The sequence below is a fragment of the Plectrocnemia conspersa genome, unplaced genomic scaffold (genome assembly GCF_051122295.1).
Source record: "Plectrocnemia conspersa isolate PC_06_02 unplaced genomic scaffold, ASM5112229v1 ptg000010l, whole genome shotgun sequence".
Taxonomy (NCBI): Eukaryota; Metazoa; Arthropoda; class Insecta; order Trichoptera; family Polycentropodidae; genus Plectrocnemia; species Plectrocnemia conspersa.
Genome location: NW_028277174.1, coordinates 1,577,571 through 1,602,472, shown reverse-complemented (window position 1 = coordinate 1,602,472; position 24,902 = coordinate 1,577,571). Strand labels below are relative to the sequence as shown.

Here is a 24,902-nt window from a genome sequence, read left to right as displayed (position 1 = left end):
TATTTTTCTGACAATAATCTCTTTTTATTTACTTATTTAATAAATCTTAATAAATAAATAAGAACACTGGCAAAATTTTTAACTTATTTTTTTGTAACTTGCATTAGATAAATTCAAATTCAGCGTCAGATTTTTCAGTTAAAGATAGTTATATATTTTTTATAAATATATATGTAGGTTATAATTTTTAATTTTTGCACTAATCATGCAATATTTTTACTAACTATTTTATTTGTGTTTGCAACATTTTTTACATTGGCAACACTACTATCAACTGACAGATACCTCGTGGTCAATTGTCAGTTTTAAATAGAAAATGCGCTTAGAATCCCTCAAAATACTTAAAATCAGTAAAATGTTCAAGGGCAGCTCACGACCGCGATTAACAGTTTTTGGTACATATTTGGGTCATCTGTCAAACAGAAAAATACTATAACTACAAAAATTAAAACTGCATACTTTGGATGCCATATTATTATCAAGACAAATTATGTTTTGTCTTGAATATTAGAAAAGAAATATAGTAAGAGAGATTTTTAATTCTGTTTTTACCTGATGTTTATCTTAATACATTTGTGATAGTTTTTATTATTAACTAGTGAATATGATACCTACTACTTTTAATTCATATTATTACAACTTTCAATAAATCCTTAGCCAAAAACATTACTAGGTACCAATCACCGTTACATGTTTAATGTATGGGGTTCATACAAACAATAATTTTACTGTAACATCAAAACGTGATACATCATGGTCACCATAAAGACTTTGAATATGTAAGACAAACTTAGTTTAAATCATACATTAAAACTCTGGTTACAAAATTTTTATTGATCAGTGTTATCAAACATTAATTTAGCGTCTCTCAAATACAGTGCAAAAATCTTTGCGATGAATTTAATATATTTGTTAGTTCATAGAATATTGTAATTTCTTAGGATGAAAAAATAAGATTTCTGTAACTAATCATTATGGCTGATAACCAAAAAAATATTTTAAAAACAGTCTTAGACAGATTTTAAATGATCAGTGGGTTCGTAGTACCTGTCATTCAAGTATCAGGATTTCTTTATTGAATGTAAAAAGTTATTTATAAAGTGAACATTTAGAAAGTTCAACCCTTGAAATAAAAAGACTACGAATGGATGTTCTTGAAATTAGTGAATTAAAGTGGCAATAAAATGTAAGAAGACTGACAAAAGTACCATATTTCATTCATGTTACAATAATGGAAGTGGAGATTAAATCTGACGATCACTCCGAGCAACAGATTGTTTCTAAAAGCAATGGAGAACAAAAAATTATAACAATTATCAACTGGAGAACCAACTTACTGACCATCGGGTAGAAGGAAAATTCTTGATATAAAAGAAATATCTGGAACAATGCGACTAAAGAAACAAGAACGCAAGTTTTACTAAGTCCTTGAACATCAACTAGATTTGAATCTAGCAGTTAGTCATGTTACGAAAGACATACAAAACTCAACCCCTAGTGCAACATCCTCAAAAAAGAGAACCACAAACCAGACATCTTACCTTTACTAGTTAAACAGAACCAAACACCAAAACCAAACTAAGTAGAGTAACCAAAGAATAAAAACAAATCCCAAGTGATATAAAGAATCAATCAATACAAAGCTATCTGAAAAAAATAATGCAACTGACGCCACAAATTATTTTCTCTGGAAAGCAACAAAAAAATTAAGCAACCACAAATGAATATACCATTCATAGAACTAGGAACTGAAAAATGAGCAGAAAATATTCAAGAAAAAACAATCGCATTCTTTTAAAACCTTATAAAAGTTTGTGAACCATTTCCAGAATCCTGTCTAGAAAACGAAGAAAAGGAAACTGTCATTACTGAAAGCTGCACATCATCTCGACTTTTTTTTTGAAGAAAATAAAAGTAGGCAATACCGTATTAAAAAATAACCTTAGTCTTAAAAAAGCTCCAAGACAAAATTACACTATACACACTCCACTACACAACGACGCTCGGACTACTACTGCGCTCCATATATTTTTCGTTACATGAAATTCTTCGACCTCGCCTCAAAGACGCGCGCTCGAAAACAAGCACCGAAACCGAAGGACAATATAATATAATTAAAAGGAGCTAATAGATACCCAATATACGAGTTTTCTTGAGAGCTATTCTTATAAGAGAAACAGAGCAACATAATCTGTTTCTGTCTCAAATCGTCGCATTGCCCTTCGAATGAAGAATAGTTAAAAGCAAAAGCACGTCTTTTATCTTCAAATGAGTATATATGCAAATATACAGCGTACTCGAGTTACAGCAATTACATTTATTACGATTTTATCAGCTTTGGGCAAAAAAATTCAATCTCAAGCTCAACGGATGCTTTCAACAAATAAAGGAAAACGTTTTTAGCAAATTGCAGTAAATTAAAATCAATAAATTGAATTTGTATATTGAAAAAATATACGTGTGAGAAGAGAGAATAATTTAATTCGAAATTTGCATACATAAAATATTCATATGGCAGCTAGTAGGCCGACAAAATAATTATTTAACATGATTTATGTATATACAATGATGTTAATTGATTAATTATGTTGTTAACATGCCTTGTTGATAATTACAATGCATTCAGTTTGTAATTAAGTTAATTGCCGAGCGGTTTGTACATAGCAAACAAATTATATGCGAAACAATTCTCTACGTACGAAAGGAGATCCTTAATTTTCCGACCGTTATTTAATATGTTTTTCATCACATAAATACAACACTGGTAAAATTATCTTATGATTAAAAAATAAAAAGGTACTCACCCGATTGTGTCTCAACAATTCTCGAACTATATCTAGGTCCTGCAACAGCCATTTCGAGGATAAGAAGCACCAGCAGTAGAAGCCATAGCAGCCTCTCCAGCGGCCTTCCCGCCATCCCGCCATCCTCACATCTAACTTCCACACCTCACCTTTTCATCTGTAAACAATAAAAACAATGCTATTTTTAATTCAAAGTTTATGGGTACCACCGCTCGTCGTCGTTCGTAGAATATTATTAATAAATATTATTTATTTGAGCAATCATTAATGATCGATTATTAAAAATAGTTTAAGCACATATTGTATATTGATATTTATTGTTCAAATCGCAACTTATATGTTGCTTTGTATTATTATTTTTAATTGAAGTGACTAACTTTTTGCCTCCATTTACTATCGAGTAGCTATTGAAATTTATTTTGACTGTTGGTAAAAGAGTTATGGAATATGAATATAATATTTATTATTTTACTACTCCTTTATAGTTTTAAAAAAAATATTATTTTCAATTATCTATTCAGCTCATTGTGGTTTCAAAAATGACAATGTATCATGCTAAAAATAAAAGCTTGGCAAGAGAGTTTAATTAAACTTTTTGCTTTTGGGAACGGAGGTAAATTTGCCCGGATGGGTTAAAAGCAAAGTTTTATGGAAAGTTTTTTTTTAAATAAAATATATAAAAAAAATCTCTCTTCTTTCTTGCGCTGTGTAAGCTTCGCTGAAAAATTCAGTCAATAATTCACCCTCCAAATATTTTATGCAAAAACTTATTCAAACATTCTGAAAGTTTAAAATTTAAAAACTTACGTTTTCATACCGCCGACTTTTTTAATATAATATTATTTCAAGCTCGATAACGATTAAGTGCTTTTGAAACCGATTTATAATATAAGCGAATTATCGAATTCAAAAAGTCAACACAAAGATCCGATCCGAGTAATGGAATTAAAAATAAAAACATTAAATATTTATTTTATTATTCACAAGATAAACTCGTAAATATTTTCGCAAGACTTCTACTTTTTCAACGTCAAACAAAACTTTTCCATTATTTTTATGCGTATTTATTACTTTATTTAATTTACGCCGAATGACTTTTATATCTTAATGTTTTTGTTTATACAGGTTGATTCAATACGAAGTTTGAATTAAAATAAATTAAAATTTGTTCCTAACTTCTTTAATGTTTTAATTTTAAAGTTTCAATAAAGTTTTTTAAATTGTAAGCTTTTAACAAATCATCCTGTATTAAGAAAAAAAACTCTCCGACGAAAATCTTCCTTTAAGATTTTTTTCGCTTCGCCATTACCTCGCTTAGCTTAATTCAATTAATTCTCACAATTTCACTAATTTAGTTTACCCGATGGCTATTTTCCCTTTTTCTTATTTTCCTTCCATTGGACAGAGCGCTAATCTAATATTTATCCAAGCCTGATTTGGGATTTAATTTAAAAAAAGGCTACTTTTAAATGCTTGTATTATATATGTTTATATTTTAAATAAAACATCTTTTAGATGTGTTAATGGCGCAGTTTATAAATTATTTTATTAGTATTATATATCGAATATTATACTGCTCAAGAATATAATAACCTAATCATATAAAATAACATTTAGAACATTATAAAATTATAATATAAAGTAAAGTACTTTGGCATTATTTCATTTAAGAGAAAATGTGAAAGACTCTTGTGAATAAAATAAAATAAAATAAAAAAATATTTCTATTAAACCATTTAATTTTACATTACATATTTTTATTTTATTTTCATGCTGCCTATAACGGCATAAATATATTATTTTTTCGATATGATTATAAACTTCTATATTATTATTTAATAATTTATTTAAAAATATAAAAAAGCAACGACTACTTTTTTACTATAAATTTTCAAAATTCTGTTTTTTCTTTTGTAATGCTTTAGAATAGATCTTGATCCATATTACGCAAATTTAGAAAAGCATCTAGAAACACGTTATGTGTTGCACTGATCAAAATCAATGGTTGTTAAAGAAGCAAGGTTTGGAGAATAAGGTGGATGAGATAAAATTCTTTAGTCGAGTTCCTTGATTTTCGACTTTCGTTGACAAGTGTAAGTTTTTCTATCTTTTTTTGTGCTAACGACCTAGTTAATCACAATTTAAGCTTGCTTTTATTGTTTGGCTATGAATAATAGTTTCATTACAATCCTTTTAAAATTCCATCATACACACAACATAACTTTTTTACGGGCTTGAAGGGTAGTTTCGCTAGTTGATCTTAGGATAACCACGATACTAAGATTGTTTCAATTTAATGATCTAGAAAAGGCAACTTAGATTTAAGATCCAGAAGCTCTTATGATTTTTTATATACTCTCACATCTAGGACAGTTTTTGATAAATTTCTTAAACTATTTTTTAATGAACCGGCTATCATTTCACAAGTGTTTTGCCGAATATATTTAATAGGAATATTCCCAATCTAAATTTTGCATCTCAATTTAATTTTAAATGTGCATCAACCCATATGTAAAAAAATAGACGGCCAAAGCTAGACTGACGCAAAAAACAACATACATTTCAGGATTTTTTCAGTCAACATGTAACTCTATTTCTAAAATTTTTGCCTTGTGTACAAATACTAGTACGTAATATAATCGTTACAAACAAGTTTAAAGTCGTAATACAAATTGACACATCTACACAGCGTTCAAATAAGCAGTTATCACAACTTCGACTGGCAATGTTATCATTTCCCAATAACAACAAAAGTGCTAAGGATTCTCGGTAACAACAACAACAACGAAGAAGCAAGTTTTATTTTTGTCATAAGCAACCACCGGTATGCTCAACTCTCCACCGCCATGATACTTTGATATTAAGTGACATACTTGAAGCGGAAGTTGGTACAACAAATAAGGGAGGGCTGGGGAATTTATTACAGTTATTAATCGGCGCATGGCAGAAGATAAATTTAGCCGGTGATTAATACCCAGGATTAAACCGATATTCGAATGCCAAACAAACCGAAAGATATTCCTACGATGGAGTCGTGGAAAACTTTCCGGCCGGTAATGGCCGTAATATTTTAAGCAATTCATGTGGAAAAACTTTGCGTCGAGGAAAATTCCTTAAAAAAATTAAAACAATATTTTATTAAGGAACTCGCCTTCATATTGTTTTTCGAGAGTTTTGCGCATAAAAATTCAAAGCTTTTTCAAATCGAGTTTGAATAAGGTTAACAAACAAGCGTAGACATATAGACATAGGATAATAAAGCAACTTTCTTATTTAATATCTAGGACAATCTATAATCACATTTTACGCCTTTCTTTCATCTTAGACGGTTATATTCCTTTTTATCCAGAATTTTTAAGAAACTAGATGTTTAAATATTTTAAAAGCATTATATATTTAACTCACGTGGGCTACCTAGAGAGAAAGAGTCATAAATTTACCGTTTATATTGATATTTTTTACGACAGGCGAGTAAAAATAATCGCATGGGAGTCTTTAATGTTTCATGAAGAATAGAATGAATTTTTACTCAAAGCATATATACAATTCTAAAACAAAAACAGTAAAATATGTTCGGCAATAAATTGCATTTTAAAGCTTTTGTCTGAAGGTATATCAACCTTGTTATTTTTTACTGTGTTGTTAAAATTATTAAAATGAGAGTTGTTACGATGGCAAAGAAAATAAAACTCATTTGATTAGCACCTAAGAAAGTCTGTGAAATCTGAGACGCTCGTCTATGATTTTGCATATTCATCATATTATATATATATATTATATTTCAACACTCTTGTCACGTCTTATGAGATGAAGTGATGCCGAATTTCGTCTCATACTTCAGGTTCTAATTTACATTTTACAATTTAAAACAGACAAATTTTGGTCCCACGATCGTCTAGTGTTAAATTATCATATTCGAGACTGTAAGCAAAGAGAGAGAGAACGAATGATGTAATAAAAAAGGCCGATTAACTTTGAGTCCGAATAATGGGAAAATTGAACTAAGAAAAAAAAACACATCAAACAATTTCTGCAGAAAACGACACAATTAAGCGCTGCCGACGGCTAGTGTAATAAAAATCGAATGCTGTGTAACTTTCAGAGCGATATTAAAAATGTTACTTTACGGCGATTTTTATTGGTTATAAAGTGTTGTTGGGGTGAATGAGTTTTTGATTGAATCGAATAAAAAGTATTATTTGTATTGTATATGCCTATAGACAGCTGTACAAAATCACACATTTCACCCTTATATGGATTGATTTTTGTAATAACTGTTTTCGCTCTCGATGGTTAAACTTGAAGTCGACGTTAGTCTTGAGCTAATGCTAGAAATAAGGGACTAAGAGAGGATTAGCGCATGAAAGTGTATTGTCTGAATTATCAATAGTGTGAAAGTTTTCCTATTGTTAGGTTAACCAAACTTTATCACACTAAATAGCTTAGAAATTCTCTGAAAAACATACAATACAAATTAGAAAGCTGTGTAAATCTAGGATGTACGGTTAACGAAACAATCGCAGACATTAACTTAATTCCCTTTACCTAATATTAACAAAGAAAATATATTATATTTTAATAATGTTGTAATTTTATAATAATTTATATTAAACCCATAACTAAATATGCAAAGTGGTGCTTTTATATGTAGCCCATTCTTTAAAATTTTTCGCTTTTGCCACATTCACATATCTGAGCACGTACTGAACAGTTCATCGCTGTGAACAGCGAGTGGCTTTTCTTCAATGGCGGCAATTTATCCTTGGATAGTTTCAGAATGAAAAAAGAAATATAAAAAACATCATGGAATATAATATTATATAATAATATAAAAGGTTAGACGGTTATATAAAGTATTTTTGATTTTTTATTATTTTACATTTGCTGAGAAAGACTTATTATTGCTAACTACTTGCATATGTTTTGCGGAAAAAGTGTATCATCTTTGACGATTTTAATTTATCTACGAACTTTGGCGCCAATATTGACATAAGTATTATTTTAATTTGAATCAATAATAATTTTGGTGACAAATTAGATTTAATTTATACAAATGTAAATAATTGCATATAAATACTTGACATTGGTGCCAGACGATAATTATCACCCTGCGCCAATGATAAAGTTAAATGTAAATAAAAAATAGCATAATTACGAATGCGGAGGAATGCGTGAGCGACCAGAATGTATTCGGATGATCGTTTGGAAATTGTGTATATTTTGATTTATTGTAAAATTTACTGTTAGGTATGGACTGAAATCGAGTGGGTGAGTGGGTTGATTTTAAATCTTCCCTAACGGTCTTTTATGAGGTGCATTACTGTGCATTTTACTCGAAAGCGCCCTCAACTGCATAACGTGTTTCTAGATGGTTTTCTAAATTTGCGTAATATGGATCTAGATCTATTCTAAAGCATTACAAAAGAAAAAACAGAATTTTGAAAATTTATAGTAAAAAAGTAGTCAATGCTTTTTTATGAGGTGCATTACTGTGCATTTGATCAGCATTTTACTCGAAAAAAATTATCAGTCGCTAGCGTTTAAGTGGTTAAATCTAAATCAATATTTTAATCTAGAAATGTTTATTTTATTTTTTGTTGTTATAGCAAAAGGAGTCAATACATTGTATACAATTTAGCATAATCAATGTGATATTATAGCAATTTTTAGTAAGATATAAAAATAAGATTTCTCTACGATCTTTCTGTAGCTCAAATTTAAAATAATAACTTTTTTATAAATAGTGTAAAACTTGAGTCACTATGTAAAACACTAGTTTCTAATTTCAGTGCTATAAATTCCATTTGGAAAAGGTCGCACAAATTAGATAGATTTACATATTGAAAACTTTTTTTTTATTTAAGACAGTAATAGAATTACATTGGATCACAAAATAAAAATACTTATGTATGGATTTAGTATAGTAAAAATCTCTTCAATATCATGAAAAATAATTACAATTTAAACTGATACATATTTCATGATTAAAATTACATATTTTGACAGTGGTGTTTCTATCATGATCACGACTAAAGAAAGGCTTTGAAAAATTTGAATCAGTTATATGAAGAATAATTTATTTCAAGCTTGGATATTTTTAAGACAATTCACAAATACATTAAAAAACTTTGAAGCACTATTGTGTGAATTATTTGATAAGTTCGTAAGTATCAAACTGTCACTTGATTCGATTCATTTAACACGTAACGGTAATACATGTCAAAGGAGAGTGAAGCAAAGTGAGCGCCAAAAGAGTTTTCCAAGTACGTCGCCATGCCTTTTCGTCGAGAGCGGATTTACACAAAGTGTTTCAAGTTTTATAGTAATGGAAGTGTACTCTTCTGCGAACATTTCCGGTCCGTCCGCTAAAGAGCAGACCCCTTTATTTTTTATTAAGGAAGCAGTAGAATTCTTACATCATAGTCGAAACTTTCAAAATGCCACCTTAGAATTTTTATGTCGCTCAAATAATGGTTTTGCATATAAAAAGTATCGGCGTATATACATATATAAATGTATATAAGATTCCTAACTTATTTCATGTTGTATTTATAAATGATGAACGTGAAATTATATTTCGCATAAAAGAATCATTCATCTCTTATATAATAAAAAAAATGTAACTATTAAAAAAATTACTGTATTGACAAAAAAAGCGAGCCCTGATTTTATGTTATTTTATGCATAACTATAAAACCTTTGAATAAACCATAAAATAATGTTTTTAAAAAAAATATTGATTTAATTGTATGTCACATTTAAAATAAAATATAGACTTGAATATATCTATTGATTAACAGTCTTAAAATCATCTTTAAAACTTTTCATCTTACATATGATAAAAATCTCATTGTAAGATATATATCATTAGCTTTAACTGTACATCAGCAAACCTAATATTTTTTTAATGAAATCATTATCACGTTCATCCCTTAAACTTTACTACCTGCTATCTCTGCGTGAAACGCGGTAATTGTACACTCGGTATGCGTAACGAAAATGGTGAAATAACAAAGATGACAACTGTCTGGTTCTTTGTCGAGAGTTTGACATGTATGTGTGTACGGTTTAATTAAAAGCGGAAGGAAGGAAGCGAAGGTAAACCACCAGACCGGAAAATCTACCGTAATGTGAATGCGCCATGCTTCGGGCATTCTTGGATACGTCACGTTGAGATTATAACTCAGCGCAATCCCAAAAATGTGTACCTTGTTAATGCCAACGACGTGTGTAGACTTATTTTTATTTTTACTTTAAAATATGTATATAGAATTATGAAAAAATATACTGTACAACAAAGAAAAGCAATCAAACCGATCAACAATAGATAAAAAAAAATGTTCAACTTTCTACAATTTTCAATTCAACTTTTAGGACCACCAGTGTTGCATTTTAAATACTCATAAAAAATCAATTTTTTAATTTACAGGTAAAACTGTGAAACTATTTAACAACAAAAACGGCTAGCTCCGAATATCGCAATCTAATTTAATAAGAAAAAAAATATTGTTCCTAATAATAATGAATATATTACCTGATTATGATTCTGGGGCACATAAAAATATTAATTTAAAATTCGCAAACATAGCACCAAAAAAGTGCATTTAAATAGCGGCTAATAATTAAACCCTTAATTTTGAAGAATTCCGCAAAATTGTTAGCATTTCACAAAAGACGCAAGAGAGAAGCGCTAAAAGACAACGTCATAATCGACAATCAAACAATCGCCTATTTGAAAATGGATTGAAAAATCTGACTGAAAAGTTTATCAAATTTTACTTCAATATTTATTAACGCTATTTAATAATTGTAATATAGCAAGTATATCTCTATCGACTCGATAAATGTTTTTTTTCCACTTTTTTTTATAAATTCTCTAACGTTTTCAATTAACTACAATATGTACAGGACATAAAATATAATCTGGCTGTACACAGTTGACTAAATTGTTCGTCAAATTTCTTGCAACATTATTAAGCAAATCGAACTTTAAGCGGATGTTTCATTTGACTTTCAAAAAGCTTCGCCACATCAAACATCAACTAAAAATATTGGAAAATTTACAAATTACAAAATGTTGCAATTTACAATTTTCATCGCCATATCACACACATCATTAAAAGTTTCGACTGTGAAACTTTACCTGACGAAAGTTTACTCCTGCGATTGAATTTCTTAATAAATTACTTCGCCGAACGAATCAAAGTTTTCTTCTCCGTATCTTTGGCTGCTGGTCGACGAACAAAAAAGTAAACGTCTTCCACAGGGCCGGGATAATGTCATGGCGCCTTATTCTCTCGGGTCTTAGTTCTCATCAAATTTGCCCCTTTGCTTTAAATTTGATCGACATCGTTTATTCCATCGGCGTCACTGATCAAATGAAAAGTTCGCTTAGTCAAATGACGAATGCTAACAAAGAAGTTCGGAAAATGGGAAAGGGGAAACCCGTTTTTTTACGATGGAGCAGGTAGTTTTTTTCCGAATCCTACGGGGATCGACTCCACGATGGTACTTTCTAATTTTATTTTGTTTTTTTAAGAGAAACGCGTAGAATATATAAGCAGAGGCTCGTGCTTGAACACATTGCGAAAACATACAGATGGATTTCATTATTTGAATTCAATTCACACAGGAAACTACGATTACGTTACCCCAGTGGCTTAAACTGTAAACTTTAGATAAAGGTCATATAGCGTTAAGAATGTAAGTCTTACTTTTGATCAATATTTATGAATAATGTAAGACTTTAAATAAACTAATATAATAAAATTGAAATGTAAAATGCTCATATAATATTGAAAGCAACATCTATGTAAAAAATTTTATATTAAAGTAATGTAGTTTTTTTTCAAGCTCATGGACTAATATTATAAATAATTAAATTGTAACATAAACTGAAAAATAAAATACTTATATTAAATATTTACCTTAATATGTACTTTAATATGTACTTTAAGTTATAAGAAACTATATCCCTGTAGATTAATTGATCAATTGAACCACTTCTTCATTTACAATTAAAGGAATAAACTTATGCTAATAATTCATAAACAGTAGAGTTTACTTTGTGATGAAGTTTTGTAACCGTTTGTGAAAAAATAGGTTTCTTAAATAAAATAATACTTTTTCAAGCTCAGAAAAATTCAGTTTAAAGGCAAATGACTTTGCAGCTAAAATTTCCATTGGAAAAACTAGTAATAGTTTATTTTATTTAACAAATTTAAAATACCACATATACTATATACAAATTTAACTGCTGTTTTTAAATAGTGGAGTCAAAATAGCTAGTTTTAAATGTCAATGAGGTTTCGCTGGAGTATCAAATTGAATTATTGTCGTGTGGGATATTATATTGTAATGATACTGAACTCGTGCTTTGACTCCTTAGATTCAAATTTTGTAGAACGCATTGTCTGTTTTTTTTCAGTATTTAATGGAATATTACAAGTAGCTAACGTCTTTGGACGGGTATTATAACAATTACTAACCATATTCTTAAGCCCTGAGATATATTTTCCCAAACTTTCTTTCATTGTATTTATTTTTATCTGTTCAAAATACTTTTTGTATGAATGACTTTTGAATTAATTTTGCAGGTGGTTAAAACCCTTATATAACTTTAAATAACAGTGTAACTTTTAATGATAGGGAATGTGAAAGTTTAAAGGACTAGAGACGCATTTATATGCACATGAGAAGTCTCTCATTACTGCTTCATAAACGCAGTATCTCATTAATTCAAAAGTAGCATCGTTATGAATAGTGGGTATTTTGTTACAGGTGTGAGATTTTCACTAAAGTGATTATACAATAACAACACAAAACAAGCGCTTAACCGTTTTAATGCCACGATATATTTCATACTAAGAAACCTCAATGCCATTTATTTTTAGAATTGAAATAAAATATTTGTCAAGTGACTGTTAATGACTTATCAAGGACTCTTATAACCCAAAAAAGCTTACAAACACTGTTTTCAGTGCTATTAGATACCAATTGAAGCTGTTAAAAATCGAAATGCTAGATCTGTCACAGCAAAACAATATTAAAATATTTTTTGTTTTATTAGCAAATAACCATTTTTATACAAAGTAAAAATATAATCCAGCATTAAAACAAATTTTCGAAATTTTTTGCACGTCACCCTATTATCTAACACGTAAAATTGTATCAAGAAGTATTATATTACAAACGTGAACTGGAAAGACACCCCATAATGACTTTATTTTAGTCTTTGAGAAACAAAAATATTTTCAGTCAAGTCTTACAGCAATTATTATTTGTTATTAAAAATTTCGCTTATATTATAGAAAGACGTAAATAGTAGGTAGCAACCCTTGCGACGTTAAAAAGAAGCATTATTACGACAACTATTTAAGCGGTAATATTTTTTAAGGACTATATACCTAAATACTCTTAATATATTATTTCGTAGCGCAAGTAACAGATTTTGTATATGCACTGTATGTAACTCTAAGCTTTACAAACGTGTAGTGACTGAGCCTCGCATGAGGCGCGTGGCATTAGAACGGTTAAAAAACGGTACGATACTCCAAATGATTTGTGTTAAAAGTTATTGTAATACAAACTAAGTACTAAGTACTGAAAAAATATAGAGAAAAATCCTAATAGTCTGTGGATATACGGTACGTTAAAAAGTAATGCTATCTAACGATTTCGCTTCTTTCAAGTGCTATGCTAAGTTATGTTAGGTTAGGCTATGGAAAAGTATGTTATGGTGTGTTAGGTTATGTTACGTTATTAACTCTTTTTTCATTGCATATTTGCTTTTAAAACATAAGTACTTTTAGCAGTCAGGAGTTAATGATTAAAAGTCAAGAGCAAAGAGACATCTCTGCAAAGTCGCTGTACACACTGGCTCATACAAACTAGCGTTTCCTCTCAAGATTTCTCACAAAAATCCGAATTTAAAATTCTTATTTTTTGACCACTTTCATTAAGCTTTTTCGTATTGAAAATTAAATATGTTTTTTATTATAAATACTGCTGCATTTTTTTTAATTTTTCTGCAGAAGTTTTTTAATAAAGGGCAGAAGTATTTTATTGTTTACAATTATATTAACTTCTCTAATTGGCCTATCATTGCTTTGGTAATCTAAGAACTATAATAACAATAAAATAAGAAATAGCTTCTCTGCGCGGGAATTTGCAGATTGCAAAAATTTATGGAATCTTTTCATAAAGCTGTTTTTCTCATCAAAAATAGCCGATTATACTTTTAATTGTATATGTTATTTTAAAAATGAATTTGATGAATAATGTGCAATAATATGCCCTATAATATAGTTTATTAAATGATAAAAAAAAAATTTAACACCGAGATTGGACATCTGAAAATTAGGCAAAAGTCATTTGGTTATTTTAAACTAATATTTTTTAATATAAGAAAATCATAATAATCATATAAACCCTAAGTAAAATATAGTGGCGGAAGCGTAATGATTTGTAGTTGCATGGCAGCAGCAGGGGTAGAACACTTGTACACTTGCGAGTGTAGTAGGAATAGTGACATTTATATTTCAATGCTGAAATTCACTTCAATGAATTTTTACTGGAAAATATTTCTAAGCACAGATCACACTAGCACGATAACGCTCCGTGCAATACTTCGCAAAAAAATTAGTAGTTAGTATGCGTAAAATTGTTTGACGCTTTTAAAATGACCTACAGTCACCAGACCTAAATCATATAGAGCACTACACAATTGCAAATCCAAAATTGCGCTGCGAGATAAATTGCAGATGGAATAATAAAAATAGTCTCATTTAACATGCAAGTCATTATTTGACAGTATGCGAAAAAGGGTTGCAACTGTAATTAAAGCTAAGGATGGGTCTAGTATAAACTTAACGTTAACACTTTAAGCAACTTCAATCGGTTTTTCATTTATATTTTTTAAGATTTTTTAGGATTCACTAAATATATACGGGTGCCCCATTAATATAACAAAGCCTGTATATAATACTATATTATTTACACATATATTAAAAAAACTATTAAAATTTCTTGAGAATTTTCGATAAAATCGAGAAATAAAAATTAAAGTTCTTATTTTTTAATAAAATTAAGAACACTGAGAAATTAGAATGCTTAATCAAAAATAAAGAGACGAGCTATAATATCATCTGATTCAGATGTTCAAAAAACTCGGCTGTTTCAGATCTTACCTTAAAATAAAATGTTATAAAGCTATATTAAGGATAAATAAACAGGTAAAAACTAGACAGCAATCAAGTACAAATCTTATGCAAAAAATAGAACTGTCGCCAGTGATCATACTTAATAATTTAGAGACATGGACGGTTTGAGTAACTCGTCTGCGATAGGAGTAATGTAAGGTCATGCAAATGGAAGTAAAGCTGTCCTCTGAAGGAATGCGTTAAAGCGGATACCAGGAAGCAATCGCTGCGAAGTGTATGGTTTTAATGAATAAAAACCTACACACACTATCACGGGTCTTTAAAGCTTTAAAAAAACATTTATAATGATACTTTTGATAAAATTAAAATAGATAATCATTATTGAAAGAACAAAAATGTGATGTTTTAGTATTATAGATTGAATGACTTTTGATATTATTAAGTTACTTTGCTATTCATTTATACATAAATCGCACAAACAACAGTCGATAAAAGTGTAGCGTGAAAGCAATAAAAGAATTCGCTTCAGCAATAAGTAATGAAGAAATAAAAGTGGCGACGGTGGCGCCAATCAATCGCGTGGCAAGCAAAATCAATTACAGGGCTGTTATCATAAAAGAAAATAGTTTTAGTGCCGTTTGTTCGCGTGATTGGATTTGCGCACGAAGTTATGACGATATCGCAGCACATAATTTATACGCTGCATAATTTTTAATATGCGCTTAGTTTTATTACACGATCGCGTTGAAAAGCATCATATTGCTGCTGTGAATCACAAAGGACTGTCTCGTTTACGATAAAATTTAATTTTGTAATTTCAACCTGCATTGGACATTTAAGAGCGATAAGGTAAATACTCGTGCAGGTATATACATATATCGAAATATTAAAGGACCGCTCAAAAACTTCAAAGCTGATTTTAATGTCACTGTGTCGCTTTTAAAATACAATAGAAGTATGCTTCAAATCATATCAGTACTAATTTACCTATTTATATTTAAATTTAAAATAAATAAAACACATTTTATAATTTTAAATTGTCAAAATCGATAATCTACTTCATATTTCACAATATATTCAAAGTTTCTAAAATAACATTTCTTAATGGTGATTAACATAAATTTCGATATTGACTCTGCATTTTCAATTTAATTTTCTACAAATGCATTAACATCAGAGGCTTCACTAGTCTCGATTATGTTTCGATTTTCGTCGTATACTATACAAGATTCAGGTGGCATCTGATTAAAAAATTGAATTTTGTTCGTTACTATGTTTTTTTATTGCCTCTTTATTTAATACTGGTATCCGCTCTCTTTCCTAATCTTTATAAATGTATCATTTGATGCAAAATTTATTGTAATATTACAATATTAAAAAAGTTATTCAATGTAGACTAGTTTCACTCAACAAAATTCAATTTTACTGAAACACAAAAATTCAATTGAATAGAAATACAATAGGATTAATAAACGAATGATGCACAAAATATGTATTTTAAATAAACACAATGCTAAAAAAAACATAATATAATTCTCAATGAGCTAAGTATTAAAATTTCCATGTTTAAAATTAGCAACTCGGGTTATGCAATAATAAAAAAATCTTGTAAAAATACAGAATAATAAGAAAAAACCGTATAATCATAAAATACGCAGAACAAGGCAAATTTTGTTTATTTTGGATAGCTCGCCTTTGTCATCTTTTAATAATATATATTTGAGATGCGTATATCTCGTAAATGTATATTCAATCAATTTACTTAATATATTTTAATATATTTGAAGCTGATATTTATTTTTATTTTCACGATATGATAACATGGCAGATCTTAAGAAGCCTACCTAAATGAAATGATCAATTTTAACGAAGACCAGATAATTAAAATTCAAGAGTAAGATAAAATAAAATTGTTTATAATTACATACATTAATTTTATAATAGATCAAATTATAAAAAAAAAAACATTAAAAATAAATATTTTATGGCATGCTGATTCTATTTGTTTTTTATTTATTTTATTTATCTTTCCGACCTTGACCTATCTCAACAATTTCTACAGAATAAAATTTTCCATTAACAATGCTATATTGGTAGAAACCTGACCTTGTTGTTTGTACATAGGAATTGTCTCATTACATATCATATACCCTCCGGCGAGATGTTCGTGGGTGATATATCCGAAAGAATAAATATCCCAGCGTGGCATTTTTACGTTCGCACAAAATAATTTGTTTGCGTGATAAATACAGAAGCATCCATTACACGCTCGGCTCGGCGTGTCTTACTGCGGCCATATATCTTAATCGCGGCGGTCCCTGCCGGAGTGAGAACAAAAGCTCGGCCGAGTACAGAGCATTCTTGTCACGTACGTTCAGCATTTTTGCTTCCGTTAAAATCACGGAAGTAATCAAATGGCAGTCGCGTAACTTTAATGAAGCGGACCTCTATTTGCATTTTTTTATATTTTGCATTCCACAGCTGGCGTTGCCTTTTATTTTATATTTGCAGACTCTTTTCCTTAATTTCAAATTATAAAATCATGAAAACTTGCACATGTCCATCTTAAAGTTTGTGTGAAATTTTACAAAAAATAATCTAGCGACCACACAAATAGGTCCAGATTTAAAAAGGTGATTGTCTCATTGTTGCTGACCGTGACCAAAAACGTTCATTAATTAACAATGAGAGGGATTTCTTTTGACCACACAACACGAGTCGTTAACAGAATCGCTTTTGTGACAAAACGATACGGACGACGCAATAAATCCCCACATCGCAAACCCTTTCCGAAGAATTCAAAAGTCTGGACAAGCGAAAAACTTACTTTCGTAAATGCAACATCCGATTTCTCGAGTTCCAAGAAGCGACTGCAGCGATTGCCTAAGAGATCAATGCACAATCGCGATTGGCCAGCTAGCGTGCATCTTCCCAAAGGATATAAGTCCGGACTCCGATGAGGAGAGGGCAGACGGTCTGAGATACGAGACGACTGAAGCATCAGACAAGAGACGGCCGGAGACAGCAGAGAGCCAGCGACACAGTCGATCTACCAGCAGTTATCCGGAGGAACCAGCTATGCGCCCTCACCGACAGACATAAATATCGCACCTGACACTAGCCGCACGCAGCCACAAGAACCCTGAGAATCATCTACATGCATCACCACCTGCGCCACCTTCACCTACATAGCGAGAAACATCGATTTGTCACTTTTAAATATCACTTGATAAAAAAGTCCATTTAGATTCGCACAAGAGTTATTTAATTGCGTAGGATCCCTTTTGCGATTTTTTGTGTCTCAAAATCCACTCTATAGCGAAAAAATCCGAATTCATCATGCTAATTGCAATGACTTTGCAATTAGCATCAGGTTCATACAACTAAATTCACGCCCATTTATAAATGAAAAAGTACATAAGAATATACTGCATGGATTGAAATTTAGGGACGTGGATTTTGGGTACCACGGCTCTCAGTGCATATAATGGAATAATTTATGTTTATTTTACGAATGTTTCTCCAGAAGATATCGAACGACTAACAGAATTTATCCAATATGTTTTTTTTAAAAAGATAATTGGAGTTCTTAAAAAGAAATATGTTATTGATAAAATCTGAAAACAAACGGGAAACCCTCATCTACGAAGAATTTCGTACTCATAGATCGCGAGTAAAGTTCTATCATATATTACGTATTGTAAAAAATCGTTAATTTTTTATTTAGGAAAATTCTGGAAATTCGTTAATTCCTTGCTGTCATCGATGAGTTGGAACAATAAATTGCCGACAGGTTTGCTAAATATTTTCATACCGTATAAAAATAATAAAATATCAAAATTAAATGATACGAACTGGACCAGCCTCTCGTAGCTTACATTAAACAAGTCAATGTGTAATGACAGCGTATTAAGGAGCCGGATGGCCACAGCCATATGCAAGTCAGCAAGTGAGGAGGTCCTAGCCCCAACTACTATAAAAAAAGAACGCGATTGTGATTCTGGAACCCAAAACTGGAATTCCTCGAGAATATCTGGATTGTCGACAGCACCCTTCAGTAATTTTAATAAATGCTTAGCGACATACAACTTAGCGAATTGTATCCCAACGCTCCTAATAGAAATGCACTGGGATATAAAAACGGATAATACCCAAATGTCATTTTGAAAGGGTATCTTAAAATCTTTTCTACTAAAAGGTAATATTTGTATAGAGATCCTGATTTAAGAATGCTACAAACTAAAGTGTCATAAAGGACGCAAATAACGCAAAGAAAGGTGCTCCTCATAACAAAGTCGAGCATCTTACAAGATTTATTACAGACGTCGTGTATGTGTAGAGAGAACCTTTACTTGCTCTGAAAAATGATTTTGAGATCTTTAGTGCAAGTTTCTCTAGCCAAAATTTTAACACCGAGATCATAGGAATAAACTGTTGGCGAACGGGATCGAGAAAATGACACAGTATGGCACACTAAAGGGCAGACGGTTGAAAGAAGCCCATTTTCAAGAAATTCTAAATTACTCTGTAGACAGAAGGAGTCCGCAACAGATTACAATTTTAAAAAAACTTGAATTTGTAACTGCCGTATTCATGTCATTAATAAACAACATAAAGAGCAGAGGACCCAGGTTGGACCCTTGAGTGAAATATTTTTTCGACAATCGGCCGTCATAGGTTATAAACTATCTACGATCGCTCAAGTAATTCGAGAATAACCGACTTAAATCATCCGAGCAACCAAGGTTCAATTTTAATAATAAGCCGTGACAAACCTTGTCGAAGGCCTTTTCAAAAACTGTATATACGACATTTACTTAAATTCCCGCATCGAGAGATTTTGTCACCGTTTTGGTGAAAGACAGAATGTTAGTAACCGTAGAACTTGCTGAAAGTGTTTAAAGACATCTATGAATAATTATTTCAAACAATTTAGCAGGAGCAGACAACACTGCAGTTGATCTATAGTTCTTTATACACAATCTGACACTCTTTTTATGAATAGAGGTGACATTTGTGTATTTCCATAGATCAGAAAATGATGTTGTCTTACAAATTAGATCAAAAATACGTTTTAGAGGAGCAGCGAAACTTCAAAATGAAATCAGGAATCAAATCAGGCCCAGAAAAACGCCCTTATACACTGACCGATTTTATAATAGCCTGCCGCTTTCTGATAAATTGCTCAAGTTAAATGTACATTTAACAGAAACAATTATGACGAATAAAAAACATTTGCCAACAGTCATCAAAAAGCCAAAATTAAAACAAAGCTTAGTAATAGCGTATGGAAGTGATAATGTTACGATTCTTGTTTGGAAAAATAAGAGAGTAGACACAATGCTAAGCAATTGGCATTCTAAGGAATCTCAGATTGTCAAAAGAATAGAAAAAGACATCGTTAAACAAGAGGTGGTCTTAATTTATACAAAATATATAGCAGCTATCGATGGAGCAGACCATTATACTTCTTCATACTGTTTCGTAAAGAAAACATTAAAATGGTGACGTAAGCTTTTCTTTGGGAGCTTAAAAGTTGTGGTTGTAAATGCGTCAATTTTATATAAAGAAAATCAGATAAAATTCAACAAAAAATTGTCCATAATCATTTAATTATTAAATTAAATATATTCATACAAAATAGCTTGGATTTTGGGCAACATTAAAAGAGGTTAAGAATCTATACAACACTCCTCATCATCTGTGCTTCTCGAACACTGCGCAATAAATACATTAATAATAATTATTTTTTATATATAATATATGTTTATACAATTTATATTAAATAAATGTTTTTGCACTTAAAATAAGTTAAATTGCATTTTCATTATCACAACTTAAATTATTACAGTGAACGAACCATCACAAATCTAATTGATAAAATCGTTTAAAACTATTTTTAATCTGAGGCCATAAACACCAAAAAGTCGGAAAATATGAATTATTGACAATATACACACTCATATAATAATGTTGATTATTGATTAAAAAATAGGCCACGCAACTTTTACAGCATTTTTATAACAAGTCGCTGAGCAGATCCATTAAAAATAAAATAATCATGTTGCACGTTTCACAATGCATTGAGAAACAAATGACATTTAAGCCATCCGACGTAAATTGTCAACTAGGTTTATATCCTTGGAAGAGTAGACACATTCAAAAGAATTTCAATGTCTGTCAACGGCAAAGAAGTTCAGCTTGAGCCTAAAAATCTCAATTGATTGATGGCTTAGTCTTGCGGTTGACGGTCTTCAACAATCATTATAAGACTTTGATTAAATGTAGTACATAATCTTATTTGTTTTTATACCAACAAAATAAGGTTCAGCATATTCGTTCATACGCACGAATCTTGTTTGAGTTCCTCATACGTGCAAAAGAATGCTTTTTTACTAATGCCCCCTTCGGGCGATAAATTACGGCCCTTTGGAAAATTTCGCGGAAAATTGCGCACAGCGGAAAACACGGAACGGTGATATTAACGTCCGGATCGGTTCATTTTTCTTTAAAATCGATTTTTCGCTTTTGGGAATATTCGTTTGGGGAAAACAACAATTGGGAACGAAACGAGGATACCTCGTCGAAGGATACAAATTGTTTGGAAGCGGACGTGCGGTCTGTTGTTTAATTGGCGTCGAAATGTGTACACAGGCCAGATATTAATTTTACGATTTATTTTTGGCATAATGTGCGAAGACCGCTGTTTGACCGCCCCTGATCGTACAAGTGAAGTGACATTTAATTATTCAGAAATTTTCGAAACAATTTTCAGTTATATATGTACATATATGATATTAACATGAATCATTACACTGATTTTTGACCTACAGAGTCACAGAGTGGGTTATATTAATGTATAATAAATTTTGTCAAAATGGAAAATTGTACCGAATATGTTGGCGTTTGGTTTTATGAGAGTTTGAACCCAACCTCTCATGTGGTCAACATTTTTAATAGGGCATTAAAATTCTCGGGTTTGTGATGTGACATTCCAGGTACCTTTATTTTATATTATAAATTTTTTTAAGTTAAATAATTATTATTTAAACACAAAATAATTTTTGCTATAAAATAATATGTTTATATTATATAGCAACTTTTTGCCACAGAAATAATTAATTTAATTAATAAACATATATGTACATACATATGTACAATAAAAAAAATGATTTTAAGATTGTATGTGTTTTGTTTTAGAACCAGCAAATGTCAGAATCATTAAAAAACAAGATTTAAATAACTTTTAAAATATGCAAAAAATTATTGCCAATTTGAACGAATTTTTAATCATCTAAATATGTATTAGACAATAACATATAATCTGTTTCCACCCTCAAATCATTGCATTGACCCTAAAACTAGATGGACTTCCTCGAATATTTAATAGTATTTAAAATTATTTAAAAAAGTTTAATGCATTTATTTCCATAATGAACTTCTTCCTAATAATGTACATCAACATGCTACAGAAAATCTACTTCACTTTTAACTTTAAATAAACAAGAGTTAAGTCATACTAAAACGGCAGGAACATTTTTATAAGACCGAGTAATATATGTCGTTGAATATTAACATCAAAGACCTGGACTCAAATTTCATATTGACTTAGGTGCCTTCAATTTCCATAGAAATTAAGGATTAATATATATTTATAATTCCGATTAATCATCACAGATTCAGTTTACCGTCGTGAGGGTTAATAAAAATTTAGCTAGGTCGTAAATATTAGGTATTAAAAATACTTTACCTCATTAAGAATATTTTTAAAGTCACGTGAATCTCATGTACAATTACATCGACTCTAATTAAAAGGTATATGATTTTATCCTACCTCTAACTCAATTAAGTAAAATAAATATTATTAATGAGTTCATAGACATTTGGTTTTATTTTGATAAATAAAACTATATTTAAAATGAAAATAATATTGACTCATCATATAATTTCAAATGGTTATAGAGACTTTGCCTTTTAGGCAAAAACAAAGTTTAAAATTCTTGTGCATTGGCATGTTTATATTATAACCGTTTTTGCATCATCAAAAATATAAGTTGACGCAGCACAGGGTTATATTATTAAAGACGCTTACCCTTAGGAATCAAAAAGGCTGAAATTTTCTCGACCAGTATTATCAAAAAAAATTCTGAATTTGACAAGAGCCGACAATTACGAGTATATTTACAACGCCCACTCAATTATACATTTTTAATACAGCGTGTACGAAATTAATTCAAATTGAGCCAAAAGCGTCGCTTTGAAGTCTTCTTTTATTTATTTATTTTTTGCTTTGTGCCCGTTCTTCCGTCCCATTTGTTGTACGTAGGTATGTTTGCTCTGAATTTTGCCCGCTGACCTTTGGCGTCGACTGTACAAAATTAGACCCCAGACCGGGGATCATTGTCTGCAAAATTCGAAGCCTACATATTGTATGTACCTACTCTCCAGAAATAGCGCCGCACTCTGAGCCTCTCAGGACTGAATATGTAAACGAACGCGACGAGCATGTCGTTGGATAAATCGTTAAACTTTTTATGCTTTTTATTTTCATTTTTCATATAACGTAATTTGGACCATTTTTTTAATAATAAAATACTGGTATTGAGTCAAAGGATTAAATATAAACCATTTTATGTGAAGGATAAAAACATTACGAGGCATTACAATAAATATGTCACAAAGACCTAAGAGATGAATGCTTCTCTCGTGGTCAATTTTATGTCGCAATCTTACAAACAGTGTATTTAAAACATCTTAAAAGATATTGTATATTGAAAATAATTACCGGGTGCGATAAAAAGTAACAAAATTTATTGAAAATTTTTCGTTGCAACATAAAACGCGTTACAACGGAGTAAACACAATCAACAACCACTTAATAGGTAGTGAGACGTTAGACTGAAATCACTGCGTATTTAAATAAGTATCACTGTATTCAACTGTGTGATTAAAAAGATCTATGAGAACATTATCTGTGATTTTTGATCGGAATTAAATTTTCATTAAACTCTAATTCCAATATCTCTGAAACTATAACAATCAACAATGATTTTGATGTATTAGTCATCACCTACAAAAACTAGTTATTATTATTTAATATATACATAATCATGTTAGTATTCGCTATGGCTTATACACATTTTTACCATCGCGTTTATACAAGATCAACCGTTCAAGTTTTCCCTTTATGGTGAAACTTTTTTACACACACCCAATATATGTAAGAGAAAGAACTAATAGAATCGTGCCTTTATATATCGACTCGGATTGAGCGAAATTGAATTGAAGCACATACATCTGGATGAATGGACTGAAAGAAGAACGTTCGAACTCTTTGTTCGAACGTATTACAGCGATTCAAAAAACTACACGTGTGCCTTCCAAATTAGATTTTCCGCTCAAATATAAAATTAAACCTGAAAAAATATATATTTCAATTTACGCCTAATATAAAATGTGATAAAAATATATCAGTGGTAGCAAGCATTATAAATCAACAAAAAGATCTAACCTAAATGTGACGATAAATAATATTTTACATATTTAAAACTGTATTTACCTTTATGATAAATATCGTATTTGCTTTATGAAAATCGCCTCATAAATTATTTTATATGCATTAAGGTTGATGCATAACGAGGGCGGATTCCGCAACGTCCTTATCTTGAAAAGTCTCAGTACGCAAAACATACTCTAGTATTTTTCTCATTATTAAATATCTGATAATGCAGTTTAAATGCCCCTTTTTTAGAATTAAAAATACTGCTCGAATTGGGCTTTCACATTATTCACTTTAATATATGAAGCTATATAAAAGAGCATAAATAACAGATAAAATACGTTGACGACAGAGGATAAAGTACAAAATTCACAAATGCAAATATAATAATTTGATTAACGGAATCACTTAATAATAGATCCAAGCAATAACAAAATT

General features: G+C 30.4%; 1 protein-coding gene across 1 annotated transcript in view; it reads right to left on the bottom strand.

The window, feature by feature from the left end:
* LOC148230293 (neuroligin-1-like) overlaps positions 1–24,902 on the bottom strand; it is a 119,704-nt gene that overhangs the window by 68,464 nt on the left and 26,338 nt on the right. Inside the window, exon 2 of the mRNA XM_088195585.1 lies at positions 2,805–2,961. Coding sequence (XP_088051711.1) covers positions 2,805–2,919 — 115 coding nt within the window. The 5' untranslated portion in view covers positions 2,920–2,961. The remainder of the gene's footprint in view (positions 1–2,804; positions 2,962–24,902) is intronic.